This window comes from Myotis myotis, unplaced genomic scaffold (assembly GCF_014108235.1).
Source record: "Myotis myotis isolate mMyoMyo1 unplaced genomic scaffold, mMyoMyo1.p scaffold_m19_p_6, whole genome shotgun sequence".
In the NCBI taxonomy this organism is placed as follows: Eukaryota; Metazoa; Chordata; class Mammalia; order Chiroptera; family Vespertilionidae; genus Myotis; species Myotis myotis.
In genome coordinates, this window is record NW_023416368.1 from 80,221,262 (window position 1) to 80,245,084 (window position 23,823).

The window sequence follows — 23,823 nt, forward strand, 5'->3', positions numbered from 1 at the left end:
GTGCTCGCTCCAGCAGCACATATATTAGATTGGAACGATACAGAGAAGTGTAGCATGGCTCCTGCGCAAGGATGACATGCAAATTCGTGAAGCATTCCATATTTTAAAAAATAAGCAGGTCGCCGAAACTGGTTTGGCTCAGTGGATAGAGCGTCGGCCTGCGGACTGAAAGGTCCCAGGTTCGATTCCGGTCAAGGGCATGTACCTGGGTTGCGGGCACATCCCCAGTGGGGAATGTGCAAGAGGCAGCTGATCGATGTTTCTCTCTCATCGATGTTTCTAACTCTCTATCTCTCTCCCTTCCTCTCTGTAAAAAATCAATAAAATATATTAAAAAAATAAATAAATAAAAAAAATAAAAATAAATAAAAAATAAGCAGGTCGCCGAAACCGGTTTGGCTCAGTGGATAGAGCGTCGGCCTGCGGACTGAAAGGTCCCAGGTTCGATTCCGGTCAAGGGCATGTACCTAGGTTGCGGGCACTTCCCCAGTGGGAAATGTGCAGGAGGCAGCTGATCGATGTTTCTCTCTCATCGATGTTTCTAACTCTCTATCTCTCTCCCTTCCTCTCTGTAAAAAATCAATAAAATATATTAAAAAAAAAAAAAAAAAAAAAGAAGCAGGTAATAAGGGCAAAACCAGACAACAGGGAGCCCTTACTCCACGGATTTGCTGGGTGGATCACTCTCCCAGAGCAGAAGGAAGATGATGGCCCAGTGCTAACATGTACCTCCAATCACAATCCTGGAAAGAAAAGGGAACAAAGCAACAGCAAAGAGACCAGGCGCTAAAAGACAGGAAACGAGCAGAAGTTGAATAGTTCAGTAAATTGGCAAGTGGTTGCGGTGTGCTTTTATCAGTGTACTAGAGGCCCAGTGCACGAATTCGTGCACCTTGAAAGTAACTGTGGCCGAAACCGGTTTGGCTCAGTGGATAGAGCGTCGGCCTGCGGACTGAGAGGTCCCAGGTTCGATTCCGGTCAAGGGCATGTACCTGGGTTGCGGGCATATCCCCAGTAGGAGATGTGCAGGAGGCAGCTGATCGATGATTCTCTCTCATCAATGTTTCTAACTCTCTATCTCTCTCCCTTCCTCTCTGTAAAAAAATCAATAAAATATATTTAAAAAAAAAAAAAAAAAAGAAAGTAACTGTGGGCCTCGAGGCTGTGGTGGGCACAGGGGCCGGTCTTGGCCGATTCTCCACGCCCCCGCCCGGCCCCTCCCACTGCAGCCCCCAGTCCTCTATCTGCTGGCAGCCCTGCTCCTGTTGCCTCCGCTCCCACCTGCTGATGGCGCGGAGCAACTGGGGTTGCACCATCATCTGAAAGCTCAAATGGGTCGGGATCCACATTTTTTTTTATAAGAAAATACCAAGTCTTAATGTTTCCTCACAAAGATAGCCCTGCCTGTTGGCTAAGAAGAAAGGATGTACACAGTTCTTATGAGCAAACAAGATTTACCTGCTTCAGAATGCATACCATAATGCCAAATAAGTGATATAAAGAGGGTAATGGTGTAATGCTCTCATCTTCATTCAAATAAATTCAAAATAAAACAAAAAGTAAATGAACTAGGCCCTGGCTGGTTTGGCTCAGTGGATAGAGCCTTGGCCTGCGAACTGGAGGGTCCCGGGTTTGCTTATCAGGAAACAGGTTTCCCATCAACACCAAATGCTGCCATAACATCTCCTCTGCCAAGGAATTTAGTTATAAATCAATACGATAAGCAAGACTCGTAAGGGAAACGAGAAAAGCTCCAGAATGCGAGCTCGATCCCCAGTAGGGGGCGTTCAGGAGGCAGTCGATCAATGATTCTCTCTCATCATTGATGTTTCTCTCTCTCCCTCCCCCCATTCCCCTCTGAAATCAATAAAAATACATTTTTAAAAAATTTAAATAAAAAGTAAATGAACTAAATTAGTGCTGGGCAGTCCCACAGGGAAAAAGCGAGAGGACTTTAAATCGACCCGTAGTATTTTTTGTATATGATAAAAAGAATTCCATGAGGCTGAGCCACCTTCACGCCTGTCTCCAGCTCTCCCCACCTGAGGCATACCAGTCTGCAACCCACAGAGCTGGCAGTCAGGAGCTTTTGCTTTAGAATCCATGAGATAAGGGGGAAAGTCTTAGAGGACGAGGAAGCCTGGCTTTGGTGAGGCACCTGCGTGCATCAGTGTCGCACATGGAAGGTGACAAAACACTCAGCATTAGTCTTCTGCACAGAAATAGCAAAGAGCTCAAAGGAGTGAAAGGCAACAAGGCGTCCTACTGTGTGGTTGATGGGGTGGCCCAGTAAGCCTGCCTGGATCGGGAACCTGAGCAGAGTCCCGGGCACAGAACCTGGTAGGGTGACCTCCACAGGTCTTGGGCTGCTCCGTGACTCATACCCATTTGTCACTGTCGCTGAAGAGAGGAGTCAAGATAGGGCTACCACTGTGAGACTGGGCACTGGTGGGGGGCTGGCCCCCCAGTCAGCAGGCTGCCTCGGTGTGCCCTCCATTTACAAGGGTGCCTTTAAACCGGCGCTGGGTCTGCCTTGGAAAATTGTTGCTGGAAGCTGAGCAGGGAAACTGGACTTCACTATGCGGGTAGCGTTACGGAAGAGGTTACAGATGGTCTCAAAGAGCTCCACAAGCTCCTCTGCTGTACCCTCAGACACAGCGATGCCTGCGGTGGGTCTGTGGTTACGACATCCTCACTAGTGTGCTTAGTGAGCAGATGGTCTTTACCCAGAGCTCTATTTCCCACATGCGCCGCTGACCTCTATCACCTCTGTCGAGTCCTGTTGGTCAGAGCCTGCCGCTAGGCCAGCCACTCCTGGGGACTGATTGGCAGGGGCAGGGGTCCTTGAGGTACATCTCGGAGTCTGCCTGCTGCGGTCGTGATGAGTAACAGCACACCAGCCCAGCAGGCTCTGCAATGGGCAGCGCTATTTGATAAGTGCTTGTGTGGGCTACACACTCTGGTACTCTGGTGAGGTGCTTTATGGCCCCAAGGTGGCTCCCCATGCCCTCAACTGACAGATTGAGTAAACTGAGGCTGCACTGAGCTGAGCCACCTAAGATAAGCCAGGTCAGGAGAGTGGGGCAGAAATCATCTCCAGAGCAAGGACAGCTGCCCATCATCTCCTGAAAGATGCTGATTTAGCGCTGCAGCATGGTGGACCTTGCATACTGAAAGGGTAGGTGTGAATTTCGGTTTCTATCTAGTCTTTTTTTTTTTTTTTAATATATTTTTACTGATTTCAGAGAGGGAGAGGGAGATAGAAACATCAATGATGAGAATCATTTATCAGCTGCCTCCTGCACGCCCCCTACTGGGGACTGAGCCCACAATCCAGGCACGTGCCCTTGATCGGAATAGAACCTGGGTCCCTTCGGTCCGTAGGCCGACACTCTATCCACTGAACCAAACCAGCCAGGGCATCGACTTAGTCTTTTTTCTTAAATATATTTTTTATTGATTTCAGAGAGGGAGGAGAGATAGAAACATCAATGATATCAAAAAACAACCCTGTAGGTTGCTTAGTGTAAAAAAAAAAAAAGACCAAAACTTTTAAGAGGAATCTAAGCTGGCCTAGAAATTAATGTGGAAAGAAATAAAGAGAGGTTTCCTTCAAATGTCTGAAAATTATAATTAAAAACAAAAAAAAAAAGAAACATCAATGATGGGAATCATTGATCAGCTGCCTCCTGCACGCTCCCTACTGGGGATCGAGCCCACAACCCGGGCACCAGGTGACCCAAGCTGGCTGCCCACAGACAACAGCTGAACGTCAGAATTGGGGCTTTGTTTCCTTTCGGCTCACAGCAGACGCGTTTGCAGAGGTGTTATATGCAATGCAATGGAGCTCATGGAGGGGTCCCACCCCCTCCACCGGACCCCACAGCCAGATCTTAAGACCCTGCCTCAGCCCTGGCAGTGTCCTGGTAGCAGAAGCCTTGGTCAGCAGCCTCTGCAGGAATACAAGCCCCACCTGCTGGTTCTTCCCTGCACTTGGCCAGGCTGGGGGTGAAGGGTCTACACAGGTGTCCCTCACTTAACCCACCCTGCAGCAGAGATCTCTGAGCTCAGAGTGGCCACCAGCTAGGGACCCATATTTTGTTCCAGCCTGGACCTTAGAGAACTTTCTTAGGAGGTACAAGATCCTGCTCAAGGGCAGCACCTAGTGGCACACAGCAGCACTGCCCCCTGCAACCCCGCTTCAGCCCTAGTCCAGGGCAGTGCTCCTGAGGGTTCCCAACCAGATGCACTTGGAAACCAGCAGAGGCAGAGGCCATCAAATGGGCTTCTCCCCACACAGAACAGCACAGAGTCTGAGTGGGGGGTGGCTAAGGAGTCCTAGGGCTCTCTGGGGAAAGGGCTGCTGGGCCCATGAGCCTTTTGTGACTGCTCCATGTGGTCCCTACCAAGGGATGCTGGCCTGGAGCCCTAACAGTTCAAAAGGCAGCACTGGAGAAAGGAGCCAGGCAGGGGCTGGTAGGGCAGGGCCAGGAACTGGGCAGGGGAGGGACCCCACTGGTGGCGCTGGCCCTTCAGGAACTATGTGTCATGAGAAACGTGCACCTGGCATTATGAGGGAGTGAAAAGAGGAGATGGCTCCACATTGGGGAGGGCTGCAGGGTAGGTGACGGCTCTTTACTCCTGTCCCCAGCTGCTTGACCCCCAAAGACCTGCCTCACCCAGGGACTTCCTCGGCCTCAAGGAAGAAACAGACTCAGCTTTTGCAGATGTTTCCTTTCCTGCATCTAGGCAACATGCTTAGCCACAATGCCCTCCTACTCCCCATGCTACCGCCAGACTGACACCTCACGGGCTGGGTCATCTCCTCAGCTCTGGCCATGATGCCCAGTTCAGGGTCCAGAGGGCCCCAGCAAGGGACTGGGGAGAACAGTGTTCAGAGGCCCCCTTCCACCACTGACCCTGGAGGAGCCACCTCCCATCTCGAGAGGGGGATCGAGCTCACAACCCAGGCACCAGGTGACCCAAAGCTGGCCCAAGCACAGACAATGGCTAAACGTCAGAATCGGGCTTTATTTCCTTTCAGCTCACAGGAGAGGCCCATATCCAGCAGAGGCCCCTCCGATTCTGAGCCCGGGGGCATGCAGGGGCCCTCAGAAACCCGCCCTGAGGCTGGGTGCGCTTGGATGGGCAGGGAGGGCCTGAAGATGGTGACCAGGCCCTGCTCCATGTACTCTGACTGCCCTGCAGCCCCCTGACCCGGGACATGAAGGCTGCCTCCCTGCCACTGGGCCAGGCATGAAGCATGTGTGTCCACATGGCCAGTCCATCTTGGAGGTAACAACCCCTTGCAGAGTTCAGAGTTCCAGAGATGACACTACCCCAGAAGAGCCAACACCACCCCACCCCGTCACCGTTGTTGTGAGAATGAGAGAGAGAGGTGTGTGGGGGATAGGGGAGGCTAAGCCAGGGGGAGGCAGGCTGTGCAGAGGCCACCCAGATCAGCATCGTCTTCCTGGGGCAGAGCCGCCCAAGCCCCTCCTCTCAGCAGTGAATTCTGGGCCCCAGGAAGCACATCCCATCCAGTCCAGCCTCTTCCCATCTCAGCCCCAGCCCGGGAACTCTCTAGAGCCAGAGAATGAAGACAGGGGGGCCTGGCTCCAGGGCTGTGAAGGGGACACCCACCACCAGAACCCCCTGGGCCCACCCCCCACATGTGGCCCTAGCGGAGGCCACATTCCACCTCCTGTTGCTTCTCCTGCTCCATGGCGCGTACAAGATCCTGCACAAACCGCATCTCGGAGGCCACCTGCTTGGCCAGAGCCTCGTAGCGGTTCTCAAGGCGGCTGAAGCGGCGCTTGAGCCCGCTGGCCCCTAGCAGGGCACCCTTGGCCTCCTCCTGGGCCTGCCGCTGGAGGGCCTCGGTCTTGTGCAGCTCTTGCCGCAGCCGTCGCAGGTCCTGGCCAATGCTCTCGTTCTCCTCCCTGTACCAGGCCTCCTTCTCCTCATAGATGGCTGTCAGGGCCTCGATGTCCTCATGGAAGAGCCGCCGGCTGTGTTCCAGCCCGCGCAGGCCCTCCTCGGCCGCCGCCACCTCCTCCAGTACCTTGGAGAAGCGCTCGAAGTTGATGTAGGTATTGTTGGGGGGCATGCTCGAATGGGACTTGATAGTGTACTCCTTGAGGCGGGCTGTCTTCAGGCGCCGTCGCTCCGGTTTCCGGCCACTGTCTTCCCTCCGCACATTCCGCCGCCTGATCGCCTGCAGGGGGAGAGAGAACACAGCCTGGAACAGGGGGCAGGTGGTTGACCACCGAGGGCAACATCCAGCCCTCTGCTTGCTTTTGTAAATAAAGTTTTGTTGGCACACAGACATGCTCATTTGCATGCATATGGTCATGGTGCTTTCCTGATACGAAGGCAGAGCTGAATACTGATGCCAGGGACCACAGAGCAAAACATATAGTGATAGGCCCTTTACAGAAAGCTGCCAACTTTGGCCTAGAGGTGACCCCTTCTGAAAGTTTCTGTGGGAGGGAGCCCTGCTGCGTGCACAGAGGGACCAAGGATGCCAGCGGATGCCTCGGTGAGATGGCTCTGCCACCATTTCAGGGGGCACCTCATCTCCCACTGCCCAGACGACCACTCTGGGGACCCTCCCTGGATGCTGAGGGCTTGTCACGACCCCCATCCCTCAGGGGGAGCAGCCCCCACCTCACCTTGATCCAGGAATGCTCCAGGCTCTGGGAGATGGTCATTCTCCTCCTGGAAAAGCACCCCCACCCCAGCCCGGGTTAGTCACATGTGTGCCATCTGCACCGTCCTCCCCCGAAGGAGCAGCGAGCCGGGAAGGGTTTTCCAGGCTCTCCCTGCCTCAGTTCTGCTCTCTGCAGCCCGTCCAGGGCTGGCTCAGACACCTGTCCCTGAGGACCCCCAACCCCTAAGTTCACCCTCCAGCCTGGCTGCAAGTCCCTGAAATGACCTTGAAATTATACACACAATCCAGGCACCCACTCTGCTAAGCCAGCCACAGGGAGCCTGTCAAGGCACCTTTGGGGGCACAGGCTCGGGGTTCTCGGTATTCCATGAGGGTCGAGACCTAACGCTGGGGTCATACAACAAACAGCTCACAACTCAGGTACCCACAGGAGGGGCCAGAAGGCAACAAGAATGGGCAGAATACACAGGGAGGGCCACAGCCACAGAGAGCACCTCCCTGTGAATGGAAGCTCTGTGCTGCCAGGACTTTGAGATTTTTTTCCTAAAACAAAAAAGTAGCAACCTGGAATTTCATGTGAAACCCCATTCTTAAAGTTGGCAATGAATTAAAGCTTCTTAAGACACAGCGTGGGCCAACCTAAGCCATCCATTGCTATCTCCAGCCCAAAGCAGAAGCCAGTTACGAAGACATGGTGACTTGGAGAGAGGTCTTCTCGGCCACACCACCCATTCCAGGGAGACTCGTTTGGCCTTCCCACAGGGCTGCTCCCTGACCCCTCTGCCCGGCCTGTGCTTACTTGGGGTCCTTGACAAGCAGCCGGCGGATGAAGTCCTTGGCCAGCTCGCTGGTGTTGCTAAAGTACTCCTCATCAAAGTCATAGTTCACGGCTGAGATATTGGTCAGGGTCTCCTGCTTGGTCTCACCCAGGAATGGAGATGCGCCACTCAAACTGGAAGACAAACATGGGGCTCAGTGTCCCCTGTGTTTGTTCCATCACCAGGCTGCTGCCCGGAGAAGTGCTCACGAAGGGGCCAACAGAGGAAGGCGGACCTTGAGCCCTAACCATCCCACACATGCATTCCCTGGACCTTCCAACCAGGCCCCGCCCTGGCTGCCAACCAGAAGGCAGTAAGCAGTCAATGCCCAGCTAGATAGATGCTAAAACCTGTGAGTGAAAATCCTTGTGGAAGCTCCAAGTATCTATGTAGATGCACAATCTCAAAGAATCTGCCCCAGAACATTTAGTGATTCCAGTGGAAAAAACAGTCACTTTCCAAGAGAATCTTGGCTGATGCCACCTAGCACACGGTCAAGGTAGGCATCACTGGTGATGACACACACAGGTGTCACCTGCCTTCCTGATACTCTGCACTGCGTGGGCCACACCACCACCCCTGTGGGGCTCTGGGCAATAGGTACTAATTTATGGTACAAAACATATATTTGGTCTTCAGCCTGGTCCTTGGATATATGGCTCCCATAACCCTTGGAATTTCCTAAAACATGATGATAGGGGGGCAGCAGGAAGTGTCAGGCGGGTACTCACAGGATATAGGTGATGACACCAATGCTCCTAGAAGAGAACACACGAGAAGAGGAAGGTCAGCTTAGCTGCGGGGTGCAGCACCCTGACTCCCAGAGTTTCTACAGGGCAGGGGCCCAGAGCCCACATGGGAACGCTATAAGCCCAAGGTTTCTGGGCCAGCTGGGCAGCAGGTCTGTCAGCCCACAGGTCTGTCAGCCCTGCTCCCCTTCTCCTGCCCTGGGGTCTCAGGATTGGCTACTTAAACACCTTTGGCCACACCCTCCTGTCAAGGCTCAAAGGGGCCACAGTGAGGGCAGGGCAAACAGCGCCATGGCCCCACAGTCCCTGCAGATCTGGGACTCAGCGCAGGGCCAGCAGGATCAGCAAACTGTTTTTTGTGTTGTTGTTTTTTTATAGAAAAGCAAGCAACAATGTATTGACCACAGCAGAAACACACTGAGGACAGTGAAACAAGGACCATTTCCCCCCAGCTGTAAATTTCATGGGGTCCCTTAGAGATTAGGGGATACGTGCCTGTGGGGAGAGGAGGAGAAGGGAACGGCACAGGTATGCTCCCGGAGGGAGAACGCGCTGGGACCTTCATTTTCAGGGGATTTTAAAGGCTGGGCATTTAGGGGAGGTGTTAGGGGAGAATCAATAGACTATTCATCAGCTTTATGCTGATGTACCAAAATGAGATTTATTCCCTTCATTTGTCTACCCTTTGGTTATGGTTGGCAAATGGCACTAATTGGATTTCTGTTATCTGTCTCCCTAAATAGGATGACTTAAGCTATTTACCCTCTGGCTGGGGAGGAGAAGTGCAAACCATTTACTCTTAAATGTCCTTGTTTTAAGGAAGATAGGATTTACTAGGTGGCTGCAAACTGCTATTTATCTGTCTTAGTTTCCTTATTTCGCCTGTCCTGGAATTTTCCTAGCTTCTTACTATTCTTTTTTTTTTTTAAGTATCTTTTATTGATTTTTTACAGAGAGGAAGGGAGAGGGATAGAGAGTTAGAAACATCGCTGAGAGAGAAACATCGGCCAGCTGCCTCCTGCACACCCCCTACTGGGGATGTGCCTGCAACCAAGGTACATGCCCTTGACCGGAATCGAACCTGGGACCCTTCAGTCCGCAGGCCGACGCTCTATCCACTAAGCCAAACCGGTTAGGGCCTAGCTTCTTACTGTTCTATCACATCTTTACATGCTCTTCCTTCTGTGTCCTAATCTTCTTTTCTTATAAGGACACCAGGCGTAATGGTTAGGGCCTACTCTAATGACCTCATTTTATTTCTTTATAGACACTATCTCCAAAGAGGAGATACTGAAGTTTGAATTTCAACATACGAATTTTGGAGGCATACAATTCAGCCTGTAACAGTCACTGAAAACAAGGAAAGCCTGAGAAATTGTCACAACCAAGAGAAGACTAAAGACACATGACAACTTAATGTCATATGGGATCCTAAATGGGATCCTGGGACACTGGATTAAAAGAAAGAACACTGGGTTAAAAATTAGGAAATATGGCCGAAACCGGTTTGGCTCAGTGGATAGAGCGTCGGCCTGCGGACTGAAAGGTCCCAGGTTCGATTCCGGTCAGGGGCATGTACCTGGGTTGCGGGCACGTCCCCAGTAGGGGATGTGCAGGAGGCAGCTGGTCGATGTTTCTCTCTCAGCGATGTTTCTAACTCTCTATCTCTCTCCCTTCCTCTCTGTGGAAAATCAATAAAATATATTTAAAAAAAAAAAATTAGGAAATATGAATAAACAAAGACTTTAATTAATAATAATAATGTGTCGATATTGTGTCCATTAATAACGTATCCATTAATTGTGCAACAAATCATACTAATGCATGTTAATAACAGGAGAAACTGTGTGTGTAATGGGGATTTGGGGTGATTATTTGGGAATTCTGTACTATCTGCTTAATTTTTCTGTAAATCAAAATCTGTTCTAGCCCAGCCGGTGTGCTCAGTGGTTGGGCATCGACCTGTGAACAGGAGGTCACAGTTTGACTCTGGTCAGGGCACATGTCCAGGTTGCAGGCTCAGTCCCCATTGCGGTCGTGCAGGAGGCAGCCGATCAATGCTTCTCTCTCATCATTGATGTTTCTATTTCTCTCTACCTCTCTCTTCCTCTCTGAAATCAATAAACATATATATTTGTTAAAAACTGTTCTAGCCCTAACCGGTTTGGCTCAGTGGATAGAGTGTCGGCCTGCGGACTGAAGGGTCCCGGTTCGATTCCAGTCAAGGGCATGTACCTTGGTTGCAGGCACATCCCCAGTGGGGGGCATGCAGGAGGCAGCTGATCAATGTTTCTAGCTCTCTATCCCTCTCCCTTCCTCTCTGTAAAAAAATCAATAAAATATATATTTTTAAAAATTGTTCTAAAAAATAAAGCCTATTAGTTTTCAAAAAAATTAAATATAGTCTCAAGAACATCGTAAAAGAACTGACTTACTGTTACTTTCGCTATAGCCCCAGGATGCTTCACAAAGCAGTCACACAAATGAGTCCTTAGCTAGTGATCTGGTCTGTTTTTATTGCTTTTGCCTTGCTGCACTCCAATCAGAAATTCCAAGTTATTTTGCACTTTTATGAAATAACTACCAACAATCAAAATTTGTCAATTGCCCATGATGTTCAGATGACAATAATATCCACCACAGGATAATACAACCAAAATATTGGACATTGCCTTTCACTAGTGAAACTTAACACATCATGTCCATCACTGGATAAGACAAGAAAAATACAAACTAAGGACCTAATTACAGTTAGCAGGACGCATCTGCCCTTGGCTATGCCTGCGTAGTCAGGGCTGCACAGTGCAAAGGTCCAGGTCCGGGTCCTCCTCCTCCTCCGCCCTGCTGCACCCGCTCCCCACGGTGGGTTCAGACAGCGCATGTGCAGTGCTTAACAGAGGCCAGGAGCCCAAGAATTAGTCCCTTCTCATTTAGAAGAAAACTCTCCTAGTTAAGAGAAAGGGGTCATGAGCGTACTCTTTCATGAAGAGGACTGGTGTGACTCGCCAAGTCAGGCAGACGCAGGGCTTTAGGGGATGAGGTCCCAGCAGTAGCGCCAAGCAGCATAAGCAGCCTACATGTTTTAAGTTACGCTACCGGTGCCACAGAAACCAAGAAAGTTTTAATGGCCCCGGCCAGTCCCACGTGTAACTGTTTTCCACCACTTACTCACTGTGGTTCCGGAACACAGTTGCCGCCACTGTTCCTGTAATGCCTCTCCAACCCTTTCCCAAACTGTTCTTTTTGTTTTTTGTTTTTTGTTTTTTTTTGTTTTTTTTCCCAAACTGTTTTTATAGAGGGTCAGACAGTGAGCATTTCAGGGCATTGTGTATATTTATGGGCCACTAATGGTCTGCCGCATATTTGTCTTTTTTTTATCCTCACCCGAGGACGAGGACAGTGCCCATTGATTTTTAGGGAGAGTGGAGGAGAGAGGGAGAGACAAACAGAAATATCCATGTGAGAGAAACACATCGATTGGCTGACTCCTGCACAAGCCCTGACCAGGGCCCGGTCAGGGAGGAGCCTGCAACTGAGGTACGTGCCCTGATCGGAATCGAACCCAGGATCCTTCGGTCCGCAGGCCAACACTCTATCCCTGAGCCAACCCAGCTAGGGCTCTGCTGTTTTTAATGCCCCTTTTTAAAAAACTGAGACCACCACTCCCAGCTCCTAGGCCTGTTCTGGCCGTTGGGCTGCATTTTGCTGAACCCTATTCTAAAGCAATGGTCCATCCTGCCTGTGCCCCACAGCACCAAGACCATGGGATGGGCAATGCCCCAGCCTGTAGCTCCTGGGGATGAACAGGGGGAGACTCCACAAGGAGCGGTCCCAGGTGTGTATGCTGGACTCAGCGCTGGGCAGCTCTGGGTCCCCAAAGCTACCCCTGACTCACCACATGTCCGCCTCCAAACCCAAGGGTTCATAGTTGACAATCTCAGGAGCTGCAGGGACAGGGAAACAGAAGGTACAGGGTCAGGAACTGGTTGCATCTAAGACCACACCGGGCACATAGCCAAGGGCAGTGGTACAGTCCCCCCCACCCCTGAAGGTAACTGGGGGTCACTTGGGAAAACACCCACAAATGCACAGGCAAGGCCAGCTCTGAGGCAGGAAGGCTGGGACAGTGACAGCACCAACCCAAGGTCTTTTTGTTATTGTTAATCCTCACCTGAGGATATATTTTTCCATTGATTTTTAGAGAGAGTGAAAGGAAGGAGGGAGGGAGGAGGGGGAAGGAAAAAAAGAAAGAGGCGGGGGGGAGGGGGGGGAGAGAGAGAAACATGGATGTGAGAGAGACACGATTGGTTGCCTCCCTCAAGTGCCCCCACCTGGGCCAGGGGATTGAACCTACAACCCAGGTATGTGCCCTTGATCAGGAATCGAACCTGCAACCCTTTGGTACATGGGTCAATGCTCTAAACACCAGCAGGGCCCAACCTGAGGTCTTGAGCTTCCCCTTGCCCAATGCCAGGCACCTGACGGCCGTGAGTCAGGCATCCAGGGACCAGGCCCAACTCACCCTACACTGCTGGAGATCCTTGAATACACCTACCCAAGCCCCAGCCCCTGATGCACAGGCAGGGCCTTACCAACAAATTCTGGGGTGCCAAAGATGTTCTTGAACTCGTTCCCGGCTTCAATCTTGTGAGCGATGCCAAAGTCAATAAGCTTGATGCGTGGGTTGGGCACGTTCTTGTCTAGGAGCATGATGTTTTCGGGCTGGGCGGGGGAAGGGAGAGCAGGGCAGTGGGAGGAGGATCTGCTGCTTCTGCTGGCCTGGCATCACTGGGAACAGCACCTGGAATTTCCCTAGGCTCCCCCCAACTCCCAGCCCGTGGGGCGTGCGCAGGCTGATGCCACCCTGAGGGTCCAGGCCTGAGCAGGTCCCTCTCCTCAACTCCCAGAGCATCACAGGTCCAGGAGGTGTACATTCTGTGCCCATGAAAGCAGAACCCTCTCTTGAGCCCCCATCCTCACCTGCACCGGCCAGCCAGGCTGGTCCAGAGCTTCCCAGTGGGGCTTACCTTGAGGTCAAAGTGAGCGATGCGCTTGGAGTGTAGGTAGTGGACGCCATCCAGGATCTGCTTAAGGAACTGAGTGGCCTCATCCTCTGTCAGCGACTCCTTCTCGGCCAAGAAATCAAAGAGCTCCCCACCAGAAACCAGCTCCAGGATGAGCACCACATCGGTCTTATTCTCAAAGATGTCATGTAGCGTGATGATGTTGGGGTGCCGAATCTCCCGCAGGATGTTCACCTCCCGCTCGATCTCCTCCCGGCTGACCCCCCGCCGGCTGGATGACAGGCGGCGTTTCTTGATGAACTTGGCTGCATACTCCTTCCCAGTGCCCTTCTGCCGGCATTTCCGCACAATGGCAAACTGGCCGCTGCAGGGACAGAGGGGGAAGGGAGGTGATCAGAGCATCGAGAGGGACCTAGGCCCGCCACCACCTCCTGGGGCAGCACTCTCCTAGCTCCTGGCACCACATAAATGCAAGTCCCCACTGCGTCCAAGATGTACCCACTAGGTATGCTGCTATGGGAGTGCAAAGCGCACAAGACACAATGGCTTCCTGGCATTTTTGCAACAGTGAAAAAAATAAAAACAGCTCAATGTATACCAAGAGGGAGCTGAAATCCACCATGGAAATAAATCCAGTGGAATCTTACACCATCATGAAAAAGAATGAAGGCAACTCTTTAAGCTCAGTGAAAAAAAGCCACCTGCAAAATGACACACAGAATGAGATCTTTTTGTTTAAAAATGGTATGTATTATCCATACATACAGATATATTTATGTACGTATATGCAGAAAATAAGGTCTGAAAGACACACACCAAGCTGTTAACAACAGCCATCTCTGAGGACTGGGATTGAGGAAATAAGGGCAGCAAAAAGGGTTTCTTATTTATCTGATAAAATTCCATACTGAGCCCTGGCTGGTTTGGCTCAGTGGATAGAGCGTCGGCCTGCGGACTGAAGGGTCCCAGGTTCGATTCTGGTCAAGGGCATGTACCTTGGTTGTGGGCACATACCCAGTAGGGAGTGTGCAGGAGGCAGCTGATCAATGCTTCTCTCTCATCGATGTTTCTAACTCTCTATCCCTTTCCCTTTCTCTCTGTAAAAAATCAATAAAATATATATATTTTTAAAATTCCATACTGACTCGACTTTTTATAGGATATTTCATTATTTTAAAAAACAAAGAAAAAAGAAAGAGCTAATGACTTCAAGAGAGCTTCTTTTTTTTTTTTTAAATATATTTTATTGATTTTTTACAGAGAGGAAGGGAGAGAGATAGAGAGAGTTAGAAACATCGATGAGAGAGAAACATCGATCAGCTGCCTCCTGCACATCTCCTATTGGGGATGTGCCCGCAACCCAGGTACATGCCCTTGACCGGAATCGAACCTGGGACCTTTCAGTCCGCAGGCCGACGCTCTATCCACTGAGCCAAACCGGTTTCGGCAAGAGAGCTTCTTATTCAATAGGCAGAGTGAAAGAAATGCACACATTTTCTTGTTTTTTTGTTGATTTTAGAGAAAGAGGGGAAGGGGGAGAGAGACTGATTTGTTGTTCTACTCATTTATGCATTCTCTGATTGATTCTTGTATGTGCCCCGACCGGGAATCCAACCTGCAGCCTTGGAGTATTGGATGACACACCAGGGTCAAAAACGCACACAACTTTCAAAACAAGGGAAGAGTGAGGATGTTGAGAAATTAGAACATTCACAAACAGCTGGTAGGAATGCAAAATAGGGCAGCTGCTGTGGAAAAGTCTGGTGGTTCCTCAAATGGTTAACATAGAATTACCATCTGACTTAGCAATTCCACGCCTAGGTATGTATCTAAGAGAAATGAAAACATGTGTCCACACAAAAACCTGCACATAAATATTCATAGCAGCATGATTCCCAACAGCCAAAACATGGAAACAACACGTTTCTGTCCATCAACACATGAACAGATGTGGTCCATCCACACAGGGGAACATTATGTGACCATGAAAAGGAGTGAAGCACTGACGCTCGCTACAATGTGGACGGACCCTGAAATCATGCCGCTCAGTGAGAAAAGCCAGACACAAAAGGCCACACAGTGTGTGATTCTATGTATGGGAAATGTGAACAGGCAAATTCAGAGACAGAACTGGGTTAGTGGTTGTCAGGGGCTGGGGAAAGGGGAGGGGATGGCTGCTAATGGGGAGAGGAAATGTTCTAAAAATAGTGATGTGATGATGGTTGCAGAACACTGTGAATACACTAAAGATCATGAAATTATGCATTTTAAATGAGTAACTGTATGCTATGTTAATTATATCTAAAGATAGCTGTTATTTATTAATCCTCACACGAGTATATTTTCCCACTGATTTTTAGAGAGAGTGGAAGGAAGGGGGAGAGAGAGAACATCGATGTGAGAGACACATGGACTGGTTGCCTCCACACACACCCCGACCAGGGCTGGGGATCGAGCCTGCAGCCAAGGTACATACCCTTGACCAGAATCGAACCTGGGACCCTTCAATCCACACCAATGTTCTATCCACTGAACCAAATTGGCTAGGGCAAGATAGCTGTTATTTAAGAGAGATAATTCTATGTACTGCACTCCAGAGAGCTATCAAATGTCCAAACTATTTTTTTCTTCAATATATTTTGCCCACAACAAAATACCGGCTCTTCCACAAAATATCGACTTCTGCGCATGGGCCACGAAGTTTCAATCGCACTGTACATGCGTGCCCCCACGTGGTATTTTGTGGAAGAGCCACACTCAAGGGGCCAAAGAGCCGCATGTGGCTCGTGAGCCACGGTTTGCCGACCACGGTCCTAGCAGGTTTGACTCAGTGGATAGAGCGTCGGCCTGCGAACTGAAAGGTCCCGGGTTCAATTCTGGTCAAGGGCACATGCCCGGGTTGTGGGCTCGATCCCCAGTGGGGGACTTGCAGGAGGCAGCCGATCCATGATTCTCTCTCATCATGGATGTTTCTATCTCTCTCTTCCTCTTCCTTCCTCTCTGAAATCAATAAAAATATATTTTAAAAATAAAAATAAATAAATAAAATGAAAAATAAAAAGGTGGGGCAAGTTCAAGATGGACAAAATTATTTCCGATCATGGTAAGCTGAATAACAACCCCTCCAAAGATGTCTGATCCAGGGAACCTATGAATGTGTCCTCACATTGCAAAAAAAACCAAAAAACTTTGCAGGTGGAATTAAGTTAAGGACCCTGAGATGAAATAATCCTGGATTACCAGGGGGTGCCCAATGTCATCACAGGGTCCACATAAGAGGGCGACAAGAGGGTCAGAGGAATGGAAGAAGCTACACTGCTGGCTGTGAAGATGGAGGGAGAGGCCTCCAGCCCAGGATGCGATGCCTCTACAAAAGGCCAGAAACAATTCTCCCTGGAGCCTCCAGAGAAACCAATCCTGCAGATCCATTTCAGCTCCTTAAAAAAATATATATATATATATATATATTTTTTAATTGATTTCAGAGAGGAAGGGAGAGGGAGAGAAACATCAATGCTGAGAAAGAACCATCGATCAGCCACCTCCTGCAAGCCCCCCACTGGGGATTTAAGCTGGCAACCCAGGCTGAGCCACACTAGCCAGGCCATTTCAACTCCTGAATCCCAGATCTTTTTTTTTTTTTTTTTTTTTTAATATATTTTTTGATTTTTTTTACAGAGAGGAAGGGAGAGGAACAGAGAGTTAGAAATATCGATGAGAGAGAAACAGATCAGCTGCCTCCTGCACACCACCTACTGGGGATGTGCCCGCAACCAAGGTACATGCCCTTGACCGGAATCGAACCCGGGACCCTTTAGTCCGTAGGCCGACGCTCTATCCACTGAGCCAAACCAGCTAGGGCTGAATCCCAGATCTTTAAGATAATGAACATGTGTTTTTCTAAGCCACTAAATTGTGGCAATTTGTTACAGCAGCAACAGGAAACTAAAATACTAATCTAAAAGTCGAGGGCACAAGTTAGACGTGACAGGTGGTGTCCCTAATTAGGTCTCACCACCATGAATCCACCAAAACAGTCCCCTGGGTACCTATGTTCTTGCCCCGCACCTGAAATGCTTTTCTCCCTCCCCTCTGCCAACATCCAAACTAACTCCTCCAGGCCCACATTCCATCCCACAATGATTCCCTGGCGGTAATGACAGCGAATGCCAAATGTTCACCTGTGCCAGGAATGCTGGGATAAGTAAGTGCTGAACACATGGCCTGATTTATATATATATAAGGCTAATATGCTAAGTATCCGACCATCCGACAAGGCGCTATGACACACACTGACCACCAGGGGGCAGACGCTCAATGCAGGAGCTGCCATGACGCACACTGGCCATTTACAGAGAAACGGCACCGCGGACCTGGTGCCCACAAAGCAACACTTGCTTCCCCCAAGTGGGACACAGGCCCCACCACCACCCTTAGCAATAGCCCACCAAATCGTAGCCAACACTGCAGAGATCCCATGGCACAAAATGTGGCTCACAGCCCAGCCCAGCCAGCAAACAGTCACTTTCGGCACCAGGTAATGACATCACATAGCAACGCCCAGCTTCCTCTCCCTAGCGACAACTAGCCTCCTTGCAATTTCTTCAGTCCAGGAACACAACTTGCTCTAAAGTCAGGTGCAAGGATGTCACACTTTAACCAAATGTCTGTGAAGCGTTTTCCTGTGCCTCATCTCATGTGATCCTCACAGAAGTCCTGGAGTAGGGAGACAGGAGACTCGGTGGAATCCTATTTTCTTTTCATTAGCCAGGAAATAGAGATTTAAAAGTCTTAGAAACTTGATCCGACCGAAAAGAAAAAATGGTGGACCTTGAAAATGACTTCAGGTTTTCTCACTGCGCAGAATAGTCGAACACTGCTGTAGTTATTTTATCCTTTGTTCTCCCTATGTGATCTATAATAATAATCTGCTTCATGTTGATATTTACTGCTGTGTTGCTGACAATTACCTGAAAGAGAAGTTGGGGTGCTTCACTGGGCTGGAAAAAGTTTAGCTAAATCAGAAAGCAGGCCTAATTAAGCAAGTTTATCTATCTATTATATATATATAAAGCTCTTGCTGGCGCCAATCGCACGCGTGTGTTTTGATCTGTCATTGTCAATCATGAATTTGGTTGACACTTCTATTAAAGAGAAAGGGCGAATAGTGATATTAAAATACTTCTTCTAATTAATTTCCTTTCAATGTGCACGAATTTGTGTACCAGGCCACTAGTTTTCAAATACAAAGATACTTTTCCTTTAACTTTATCCCAAAATGAACTAACAAATAAAGACAACTAAGACAGAGCTCATGGAAATAGATAAAAAAGATGCTATGGGCTGACTTGTGTCCCCCCAAAATCCATGTGAAGCCCTAATACTCAGCACCTTGGATGTGACTATTTGGAGATGGGGCCTTTTAAAGAGGTAATTAAATGAAAATGAAGTCACTGGGATAAGTTCTAATCCAATATGACTAGTCTTCTTATAAGAAGAGATTAGGGGGAAAAAAGAAGAGATTAGGAAACAGACACACATAGGGAGAAGACAGCCATCTACAAGACAAGAGGACAGCCCTGGCCAGATGGCTAAGTTAGCTGGAGCGTCGTCCCATACACAAGATTGTGAGTTCGATCCCCGGTCGGAGCATGTATGAAAGGCAACCAAAGGATCTTTCTCTCTCACAGAGATGTTTCTCATTCTCTCTCCCTCCCTCTCTCTCTAGAAATCAATAAAAACATATCTCGGGTGAGAATTTTTAAAAAAAAAAAAAAGAAAGAAAAGACAAGAGGACAGACCTCAGAGGGAACCAACTCTGATGACATCTTGATCTCAGACTTCTAGCCTCCAGAACTGGGAGATAATGAATCTCTGTTGTTTCAATCACCCAGTCTGTGGCACTTTGCAATGGATGTCTGAGCTAATACAAATGCACACACCACTCCATGACATGAAAGCCTGGGTAGAAGTCCACAGACTCATCAACACACAAATTAATTTACTTCCTGAGATGGTCGATGTGAACTTGAATTAGAAAGAAAGAACGAACACACACACACGAAACAAGTTCCCAGTTAATTCAGCCCCATGACTCCTGGGACAGGAAAATGTGGGATTGCTTTACTTGTAATCCCTCTCACCACAGTGATTCCTGCAGCTAATTCCCCAAAGACAGTAAATAACTAGACTAGGGAAAGACCTACATCTACTCCAACCTGAATTCCAGTATAATTTCCACCTCTGAAACAGACAGCGTATCATGGTGGCCAACTTCAGAGGCAGAAAGTGAACATGTGAAGGAGGATGGCGTTTGGGGCATAAGGACACACTCATTTCCCAACCCACAGGGGCTTATCTTCATTTCGGCATCTAATGGGTCCATTACCAGGACATGGGGGTGGAGCTGGCTAATGAGTAGGTGGAAGCCAGATGCCCATCTCTGGTTCCAGCACACCTGGCGGCTTTGGAGCCAGCGAGGCTTGGTCTCAAGATCTGAATCCTACTTGGCCATTTACAGTCTGTGTGACCTTGGGCAAGCTGCTTCCCTTCTCTCAGTCCCAGTTTAATAAAATAGGAATAATGGCCCTCGCTGGTTTCACTCGGTGGATAGATCATCGGCCTGCAGACTGAAGGGTCCCAGGTTCAATTCCAGTCAAGGGCACATGCCCAGGTTGCAGGCTCAATCCCCAGTAGGGAGCAGGCAGGAGGCAGCCAGTCAATGATTCTCTCTCATCATTGATGTTTCTATCTTTCTCCCTCCCTCTTCCTCTCTGAAATCAATTAAAAAATATTTTAAAAAAATAAAATAGGAATAATGGCACCTGATTCTTCGGTCCTTTAGTAGATGAATGGAAATAACATAAAGATAGAACTCTGCCCTAGCTGGTTTGGCTCAGTGGATAGCGATTTGGCCAGTGGACTGAAGGGTCCCGGCTTCAATTCCGGTCAAGGGCACATGCCTGAGTTGCAGGCTCAGTCCCCAGTAGGGAGCAGGCAGGAGGCAGCCAGTCAATGATTCTCTCTCATCATTGATGTTTCTATCTCTCTCCCTCTCCCTTCCTCTCTGAAATCAATTAAAAAAAAAAAAAAAAGATAGAACTCAGATGTCCAAAGGACATTTACAGTTTATACAAGTTGCAACGTGGTATGCAGTGATATGTGTCATTAATCCTTCACTTCATTTATCTCTGATAATGTTCTGACCCATTACATGGAGTGATGCTGTCCAAGGTAGCAGCCACTGGCCACAGCAGCTATCAGGCCCATCCAAATTGAAATGTGCTGTGATCATACAGTACACACTAGATTTCAAAGGCTTCATATAAAAAAAAAAGTGAGCCCAGCTGGTGTTGCTCAGTGCTTGAGTATCATCCTATGAATCAGGAGGTCACAGTTCAATTCCCAGTCAGGGCACATGCCTGGGTTGCCAGCTCGATCCCCAGTGTGAGGTGTGCAGGAGGCAGCCGATCAATGACTCTCTCTCATCACTGATGTTTCTATCTCTCTCTCCTCCCTTTCTCTCTGAAATCAATAAAGAAATATATTTTAAAAATAAATAAAAAATAAAATAAAAATAAAAATCTTTATAGCAACTATTTCTGTTTCTAGGTCATTGGGCCATGTATGTATATATTCCCACTAAATTAATTCAGCAGAATCAGTGAGTTAAAGGGAATATACATATGACATTTTGCCGATTTTTGCCAAACTACCCTCAGCAGAAGATCCTCATACATTTTCTTTTTTTAAAATATATTTTATTGATTTTTTACAGAGAGGAAGGGAGAGGGATAGAGAATTAGAAACAGCGATGGGAGAGAAACATCGATCAGCTGCCTCCTGCACAACCCCTACTGGGGATGTGCCTGCAACCAAGGTACATGCCCTTGACTGGAATCGACCCTGGGACCCTTCAGTCCGAAGGCCGACGCTCTATCCACTGAGCCAAACCGGTTAGGGCTCCTCATACATTTTCAACAATAAAGTTTGAGATTGGGAGGCAGGGGAGGGAGAGACTTCATTGGCTACCACTCAAAACAGAGGAAATTCCTAAAGGAGAGACTTCAGAATCCCAAAGGAGCCTGCAAAGGCCTGATGCAGGGCTCGCTCAGTTATTTACATTCCCTTCTGGTGACATCATGGGGCCTTGGCCAGCAGCAAACTCACCAAATAAGGTTTCAGGCTGGGGATGGGGGGTTGGGGAGTGGTGCCTGGCTGGTCTGGGGCAAGTGGGGGAACAAGTTCCCAAGGCCCAGCCAGGCAGGAAATCAGCTGCCAGGCTGGCAAGGGAAACCTCCTCTCTCCCATAAGAATGCTACACAATTGGCAGGAGACTGGGCCCAGGCAGGAGGCCTTCCCTGGAAATGCCAAGAGCTGGGAGACTCAAGCGCTCCCCATAAGAGAGGATTAAAGAGAGGGACAGACCTCTACCAACTAAACCTGCTAATGCCTACATATGCCAGGCATTGTGTTAGGTGCCATAGGTACTCAATTATGTTTCTTCCCAAAGGAAACGCACAAAGGATGTCAGAGCAAGGACTCTCAGCCAGGATGTCTGATTCCAGAGCCCAAACTCATTCCACCGGCACATGAACTTGACTCGCTTCTTGGAGAGTAGGATACAGGACATAAGGGGACATACTGTCCAGAAAACCCCCAAGTGCCTTTCTCCTACCCCAGAGCCTTGTCAGAGGGGCCTGCTCACCTGCCCAGCTCCTCCCCCATCTCATAATGGTCTTCCACATCTTCCTGCCTGAATGTGGACATGGTCGCTGGTCTGCCTTCCAGCAGCTTCCGCTCCAGTGAAAGCCCGGTCACTGCAGCCTGCAGACAGGACCTCGGGAAGTCTCCTAGCAGTGACCCTGGAGGAGACGGGGCAATAGGGAAGAAAGAGTGAGATGCTAGCCATTATTCCTGGCAAGCAGCGCAACCTGCTCACCAACCATAGGTTTCACCTCACTCCACGCTGAAGTTGCAGGGTTTCTGGGAAGGGCACTTGCATGTGTCATCTCATTTTGACACCAAACAACTCAAAAGGTCGCGGAGTCCGTCAGCCCCCCGTGCCACCTTGCTCCCATCACTCCCACCAGCCATATATATACCTCCTTACGCACTGCCCTAGCCTTTCTCTGCCTCACACTCCTAGGCTTCTCCCAGAGCCCCACACATTCCTAAAAGTCCCCCCACATACGCCACAGCCCCAAACCCTGCCCTCCCTCACTCCCTGCCCAACTTCCTAGGTCTTCTAGCCTCAGCAGGCTCCCATCCTTCCTGCCCATCAGCAACCCCAACTCCTCTTCGTCCTTACCCATTCCCCCCACACCTCAGCTAGTCTCTTAGACCCTCCTCGGCGGTGTGCTCCCCACGTCTTGAATTCCCCAGGAAATGGGCAATGGCTTCCGAGCTCTTGCAAGCCTCCGACCCATTCTTGCCTGCCCCTGACTTTCACCGTCCTAGCAAGACTAACCTCCTCCCTCTCCTCAAAGGCACTCCTCCTGGTATTAAAGGCCTCCACCCCTGTCTCCTTCACCCCAAACGGGACCCGCAAAGGGTCAATCTGTCTTCTCCATTGTCCTCCGCCCCCAACCAACGCATAAGCTCCAAGGCAGACGCTGATAGCCCCCTTCATAGATAGCTCCGGGGGTCCCAACCCATAATGTCTCTGCTCAAGCTACCCCGAGGCCGCCACGCCCCTCGCAGGCCCGGGCCCAGACCCTTTTCCGCTCTCCAAACACCGCCCCCAGACCCCCCGCGCCCCCACCCCCAGTGTTCTCCATACCCGCAGACCGCGAACAGAATCCGCTCTTCACCTCCCACAGCTCCGCGCCCCGCCGGTCCCTTCGCCGCGCTGATCCTTGTAACGCGCTGACCCGCGCTGACATCACCGCGTCTGCCAGTGCCCGGCCCTGGGGAGAGGAACCCACCGCCCATTGGTCAGCGCGCCCGCCACTCGTGACGCCCCGCCCTCTGCTGCCTTCCCGGCCGAGGCCCTCTGGCGTCCGGCTATCCACACCCGGATGCCACCCCGCCATTGGCCTACAGGCTTGCCTTCATGCAGCTGATTGGCCGTAATGAACGCCGGTCAAATTTATGCTCGCCTCTGACGGGGGTTCTGAAGCTGGGAGGCGGGATGCTGAAGTCCTGCATCCCTCTTCCGGCCTTTCTTGGGGCGCAAGATACGCGAATCCAAGGCCTAGTTCCGGCAATGGCAGCTCCTGGGGTGGACTCCGGGGCTGCTTTAGTCCGTGAGTGGCAGTAAAATGTTACCCACATTCCAAATGCTTGAGGCTTCTTCTGTGACTCCTGTTTGTCTCAAGATACTAGCATTTACTGAGCCTTAGTATGTCCCAATCAGCAAACCGAGGTAAAATATATTAAAATTTCTCCCTTTCTACAGTCAGGGAAACTGACACCCAGAGAAGTTAGGTAACCCAACCAAAAGGCGGTAAATGGCATGGCTGAAATTCATTCCCAGATAGACCTGAACCCCAAATCAATGCTGATCCACCTCAGATGCCATCAAACACAAGACCCTATAATATCTTGTGGCCTTTCCC

At 49.8% G+C, this 23,823-nt stretch overlaps 1 protein-coding gene and 1 non-coding gene across 2 annotated transcripts; one reads left to right on the forward strand and one right to left on the reverse strand.

Moving 5' to 3' along the window:
- LOC118659396 lies at positions 1-106 on the forward strand. Its single transcript, XR_004968530.1, has one exon. It is a non-coding gene; the product is annotated as a U6 spliceosomal RNA (small nuclear RNA).
- Positions 107-5,011: 4,905 nt separating this feature from the next.
- Positions 5,012-23,185, reverse strand: DAPK3 (death associated protein kinase 3). The gene is made up of 9 exons (XM_036313902.1): positions 23,046-23,185; positions 21,972-22,128; positions 13,268-13,628; positions 12,833-12,962; positions 12,136-12,184; positions 8,223-8,249; positions 7,473-7,625; positions 6,675-6,720; positions 5,012-6,217 (listed from the first exon to the last, which is right to left on the reverse strand). Exons 1-9 carry the CDS (start codon positions 23,146-23,148, stop codon positions 5,681-5,683), a joined length of 1,563 nt encoding a protein of 520 aa, XP_036169795.1. The 5' UTR covers positions 23,149-23,185; the 3' UTR covers positions 5,012-5,680.
- Between the last annotated feature and the right edge of the window lie 638 nt (positions 23,186-23,823).

What these genes read in the sequence shown, in the direction of transcription:
- DAPK3 (XM_036313902.1), bottom strand. Translation starts at nt 23,148, where the DNA reads ATGTCAGCGCGGGTCAGCGCGTTACAAGGATCAGCGCGGCGAAGGGAC. An exon ending in TCGCTCACTTTGACCTCAAG is followed by an intron (nt 12,963 to 13,267) that starts GTAAGCCCCACT and finishes TCCCCCGCCCAG; the next exon opens with CCCGAAAACATCATGCTCCT. An exon ending in GGTGTCATCACCTATATCCT is followed by an intron (nt 7,626 to 8,222) that starts GTGAGTACCCGC and finishes TTTGTCTTCCAG; the next exon opens with TTTGAGTGGCGCATCTCCAT.